Here is a 6,105-nt window from a genome sequence, read left to right on the forward strand (position 1 = left end):
AAAACTGTTAAACAAGTTTATGCATCCCATTTCTTTTGTAGCACCCAAATGCCTAATCTCATGCATTGCATTCAGTAGCTGCTAAATAAATCCTTCTTGAGTTAACTGGTATAAACTTTACATGCATTTATGCAGATGCATTAATATGAACTCTGAATTTGGAAACACAGTAATAAGTTAAATCTCTTCTGAGTTAATCAAAAAATGTGGTAGTTATACAATAACTATCAATTCTGTCTATCAACTACTCATTTATTTGGAAAAGTCTAATTTGCAATTTTAAGAAAAATTCAGTTTGCTAATGTAATTCATTTTACAAAATAACGAAGTCAGGACTTCCCTGGTGGCGCAGTGGTTAAGAATCCACCTGCCGATGCAGGGGACAAGGATTCGAGCCCTAGTCCGGGAAGATCCCACATGCCACAGAGCAACTAAGCCCGTGCGCCACAACTACTGAGTCCGCATGCCACAACTACTGAAGCCCCCGTGCCTAGAGCCCATGTTCCACAACAAGAGAAACCACAGCAATGAGAAGTCCGCGTACTGCAATGAAGACCCAACGTAGCCAAAAATAAATTAATTAATTAATTAAGAAGAATAAACAAAATTAATGAAGTCAGTAAAAAATTTCATTGAGCTTACAAAATTACATACAACGGTATGTAATTTTGTTTGTCTTATCATGGAGGTGATTAGAATTAGTAGCAGAGACAGAATAGTCACATTCCAGGGCCAAATATCCTTTTAGGTGCTGGGAAACCTACTAAATTAAATCATTGCCTACAGTTTGTATGATAGGTTTTAAAGAAAATTGCTCTAAGTATAAACTGTCTATTATTCTACAAATACATTACCATTTCTTAGAAAGGATCTCCGTGACTGCCCTCCATTGAGCGGAGGTAAGGTCTTCTTCTCCTGGCTTACAAATGAATCCCACTTCACCTTGTCACAGCCGCCTAGTTCCTTTACTTTCTGTAAACAACTTTCCAAGTACTCTACTGGGTCTTCAGGCTTAGAACACATCAGTCCATTCAAAAGGCTCTGAAATACAACACAATATGCCCACAGAAAATATGTTTTTAAACCACCTTTGTCAAAATAGTGTATATCCCGTCTTTAAATTCTGGGTTGTTTTGATTCTTTGCATTTAAAAAAAAATAAACAATTAGAGTTGAAATTATGCTCTGATTGAATAATTAAAATACCCCCTTAAATTCCTGACCAATTAGTTTTCAGCTCAGCATTCTCTGTCTTTTAAACCATTAAGGCCAACTATACTGTTTAAAATAGAAGATCCTTATCAATATGAGATAAAGTGCAGTGTGTAAAAATGCCCCAGTCATGATTTATCTCATTCCTACCCATCCTTAAAGGCTCCAAGCCTCAGTTTCAGAGGATTTTTTAAGGATTAAAAAATGTAAATATTTTGTAAATATAATGTATTTTACATACATATAATGTTCGTAAATATTTGTAAAGTACATATTAAGTGCCTGGAACATAGTAAATAATAAATGTTGGTGGTTGTAATCATCATCGTCATCATCATCATCATCAGGAAGTCTCCCCTGAGCCCTCAGGTTGGCTTGTGGACCCAACACCCTTCCTTGGTGTTCATGATACCCAGAAAAAACTATCTTACCTGTCATTCATACTAAAACCACCAGTTTATGTGTTGGTCTCCTCTTCTAACCTACAAACTCTTCAACAGTACAGTGTGGGTCTTATTTATTTCACAATATCCAGCCTCTGACACTTTCCCTCGCACAAGGTAGGTACATACTGAACTGTTCTCTACTTAGAAAAAAAAATTTCACTCAAAACATAAAGACTGAGTTTAAATAAACACATTTGATATATAATAAATCACTACAATATCCATTGATATTACAGAGGAAAACCTGGTGTCTGATATTTCATAAGTATTAATTTCTAAAAATGCTATAAATTTGGAAATGCTGATTCCTGGGAACTGAACTGATGTGCAAAATATTTTCCTTTGGAGTATTTCATGGAAAAAGCATAGAGGATTATTACCACCATTATTAATGCACAAAACATACACCTTTGAAAAGCTGACATCTTTCCTAAATACAGTATTTTATTTTCAAATTATTCTTGTGCAATTTGCTCTAAATGGTAGGCAGTTCCTACCAGGTACATTTGTTCTCTGAAATCCTAAATAACGTAGGTTAGAATGTTCAATCAGAGGAGTTCAACTGCAGAGGGAGCAGAAAAAACTAACCTGGGCATCCACAACCAGTTTGTATGTCAGGGTCTGTGCTACACACACACACATTGCGTTTAACTCCTCGGATTCCTCCTACCTCAATGTAGCTAACTCTGTGGCAGGGCTTACTCAGTATCTTTGCATGCTTTAGCTTACCCAATGCACTTTCAGCCCTATGTGGCATTATTATCACCATTTATAGACTAGGAAATCCTGACTCAGAGATGTTAGTGAGTTGATCTAGGTTACTCAGCTAGAAACTCGTAGGCCTAGGATTCCAAGTCAATGGTTTTGATTCCAAAACCCATATATTCCTCTCTCTACATCTTGCAAAAAATATGATATGGGATTTAAAAAGTGCCAGATTTTCTGTGCCCCATACATAATCCAACTGCAATTCAAGTCACTCAAGATTAGGTTTTTAGTTTTTTGATCCCTATTATTGCCTAAAATGAGTGAATGCACTCAATGAAGATTTTTTTTTTTTACTGGAAACTATGGTTCCAGCCTCCCTAAACATACCTGACTCCACAAAGGGTACTGATTTTAGAAGGAGGAATGAGGTCCACTCCTTCATAGATAATTTAAATCCATTCTTCTAACAGTCAGCCAGAATCGGGGATCCAAAACAACCAGCAAACATTTTTTACTCGGTCTACTTGAGTCAACCCTTTGAGAAGCTGAACAATCTAATTTGACTTGCCCCAGTATTCAAATTAATTGCCAAATCTTTGCTCTAAGGTACAGCGATACAAGATCAATATACACACCATAAGGTTAACTAGAGTTAAGAACTCATCTAAAAATGGAAACACATTTCAAACTTGAACCTACCAGAGATATCCCATTTAGCCCATATGATGTTTCAAGTCAGAAAGAAATCTGAAAAGGTCAGTTAGATACAGCTAGTTGCTTGACAATATGTAGATTCAATAATCAATCACTTGGTCTACAATGGTGTCTAGTATCCACAACTGTGCCCAATGTTTTGGGCTTGATAGATATCTAACTGCTAAACTTTGTATGCCTAGAAACTTTGTATACCTACACTGTGGTTTTGAGGGAGAAAATCTCCCTCAAACTTAAAGTGTTTGGTTTAAGTTTGGAAACTTAAAGCGTTTGGTTTAAGTTTGGAAACTTAAAGCATTTGGTTTTGCTGTCTACACTCATCACATGGAGAACTGCCAAGTTTTACTTCTCTCTTGTGCTGTGCACAGCACAGATTCTTCTTACTGGAAGGATGGAGCTTTTGGAGGTCACCAGCAGTCTCCTTCCAGCTTCCCATTGCCTTGGATTGCATTTAAGTACACTGTATATCTGTATTTCACCTAAGCAAGTTGACTTCCCTTTCTGGGTGTGCACTATTTTAAAACATCACATTCATATGCAGAAAAGCCAAGGAAAAGCATAGCACCTGAACAAAAATGCCTGCCATCACTTATTTGCACAGTGTAGATTTTCATACACAAGCTATCAAAATCCTCTGTGGTTACCAAGGCGGAAAAACAGTACTCACATTTATATAGAAAAAAAAGGTGTACTATTAAGAAGCACTTTGCAATCAGGTGGCCCTGCTGCAGATGTTTCTAATTACTCTTTTAGGGATGACATTGATCTCAGTAGCAGTATTTATGACAAAACCCTGCAAGCTCTTCATCTCCATATTTAGTTTTTGAAAATTAAAAAAAAGAAAAGAAAAACTCTTAACGAGAATCCTGCATACCCCCAAGACCTGTCCTTATGCAACACCTCCTGATTATTTTCAAATACTAGTAACACACTTGCTAGATTGGGGTTTCACATACTAGGCTTGTGCTCAGTAGGTGATTTACCTGGAAATCTTGTCTTCAGATGGACCTGAAACCGGTGGCTTATGGAGGTGAGAGGAAAATGGAGATCTGTAATTATGGCGGCCCATTTAAAGATAATTTGGGAAAACAGAGACAAGATTATTTTCCCAAGTAGTGTTATAAAATTCCTTTTAGCAGAACAAACCCCCCAAATAGGAGAACGAGCAACGCATAACTTTTAGTTTACTGTATCAGTCCACAGTCTATCACCTTTCAGAAATGGGGGAACAGGTTTCAGAGGTCGCTCTATGAAGCTTGGCTCGCTTCCATTTTTTTTTTCTTTTCCTTAACCTAAGTAAAAACACATAGGATTCAGGAATGTTCTAAAATTCAAATACGGAGAGAAGGAAAGGAAACAAGACGATCCGCGACGTAGCCTATGGTTTAGAACTAACCAAGGTTCTAGTTCATCCATCAAGCCTCCTCTCCCACATTCCCAAAGTGTTCCCCATTTCCCGGGTCTCTGGTGCAGATGATGCTGTGATGCGGTCGGAAGACAGAGCAACAGGAGTCACGCCCGCCTCGCCACTCCCTCTCCGATTCGCCTTCTCTACATGGGTTGGTGAGGACAGGCGAAAGCTATGGGCTGGGGAGGTGAGGAAGGAGAACCATCCCTTCCAAGGTGACGGGGAAACGTGCTCAGGAGTTCATTCACCGAAAGCGCAGAGCAGCGCTGGGTGAGAGCCACCCGGGAGGTAGCGCTGCACTTGATGGGTTTGGATTTGTTTTTTGCATCTTCATCCCTCTCCCCCAAGCTGTCCCTGTGGTGGGCTGCTTTCGTCCTCACTTCCCCGTCAACACGGGGGTCCCAACCCTCGGCGCGCGAAGGGACTAAGGCTCTCGATTCCCAGTTCCGAGTCCTTGCTGGCTGCTGGGCGACAGCGTACCCACCTGGCCTGATCCTCACCCCGGGAGAGCGCGGCCGGCCACTGCCAGCAGCCCATCCTGGGGGTCCACATGGGAGGGATGCGCTGGGGGCAGCCTGCTTCCAGAACCCTGTTCGAAGACTGAAACTTGATTTTCGAGATGGAGGCTTCTGAGTCCAGCCTTCCGACAAGGACCCCGCAACCCGCCAGACAGGCAGCTACCCCTGGGCAAGCAGGCGAGCAAGCTTCCGCAAGCGTCTTCACTTCCGTGCCCCGCGTCGGCAAGGTGGGACGGCGAACGGCCTCTCACCCCGAGCCCCGGGGATGCCCTCCCCGACCCTCCCGTCCTCTCTGCCAGACCTAGCCCCCTACCTCGAAAAGCTGCGGGATTTCCCTCCGGGCCAGATACTCCTTGGCTTCGTTGGTGTTCATGGCTGTTCCGCGCGCGCCCTGGGGCGCAGGCGGGAGGCTCCCGGGCTGCGGCGATCAGGGCTGGGGCTGGCGGTGTCCACACCGAACACCGCGCAGCCCTCGCTCTCACGCGGAAATACGCGTTCGGCTCTGCCTACCCAGGCCGGGCCCCCCTCCGCCTCTCCGTGGCGACTGTGGTCTCAGAGCTCCCACCGCCCCCTCCTCGGTGCTGGTCCCCACGCCGGAGCTGCGGGCTCGGAGCCGCGGCTTCCCGGGCTCTAGGCTGCGCGGCCGCCAGCGGAGGGGCGGAGGGGGCGGAGGGAGCGGAGGAAGGAGAACAGCGCGGCGGACGCCAGGCAGCAGCCCGCCCGACGCCAGGCAGCAGCCCGCCCGCCTGCTTGTCCCGCTCGGCGCGCCGCGCTCTGAGCCTCCCGTATGCGGGCGGCGACGGCGGCGGCCAGTCACGCTGCTCGAGCGGAGCGTGGCGCGGGGGTGGGGAAGGGTGCGCGCGGGGGGCTCGCAGTCACGCCCCCCGTGTCACACCACCGCCTGGTGCGCTTCCCTGCGCGCGCCGACCCCGGAACGCAGCAACCTGGGACCAGGTGGCCAAAGGAACAGAGTCGGGGTCTGTAGCAATGTGCGACCCTTTCACCTCTCCCGACCTCCCCACCCGACCCCGACCCCCCCCCGCCACACGAGTTACTCGTGCATGCCCGAGGAGCTCCCAGGAAGAAACCTAATTGTCACA

General features: G+C 45.0%; 1 protein-coding gene across 3 annotated transcripts in view; it reads right to left on the reverse strand.

Annotated features, from left to right (window-relative positions):
- AK5 (adenylate kinase 5) overlaps nt 1-5,796 on the reverse strand; it is a 239,190-nt gene extending 233,394 nt beyond the window's left edge. For 2 of the 3 annotated variants that reach the window (XM_030865986.2, XM_030865985.2), the window contains exons 1-2: nt 5,319-5,796; nt 855-1,041 (exon numbers count right to left, since the gene is read on the reverse strand). In XM_030865986.2, the coding sequence (XP_030721846.1) occupies nt 855-1,041; nt 5,319-5,378 (247 nt within the window). In that variant the 5' untranslated portion in view covers nt 5,379-5,796. The remainder of the gene's footprint in view (nt 1-854; nt 1,042-5,318) is intronic. The other variant, XM_060304067.1, reaches the window with a different exon arrangement.
- Between the last annotated feature and the right edge of the window lie 309 nt (nt 5,797-6,105).

Source organism: Globicephala melas, chromosome 1 (genome assembly GCF_963455315.2).
Source record: "Globicephala melas chromosome 1, mGloMel1.2, whole genome shotgun sequence".
NCBI lineage: Eukaryota > Metazoa > Chordata > Mammalia > Artiodactyla > Delphinidae > Globicephala > Globicephala melas.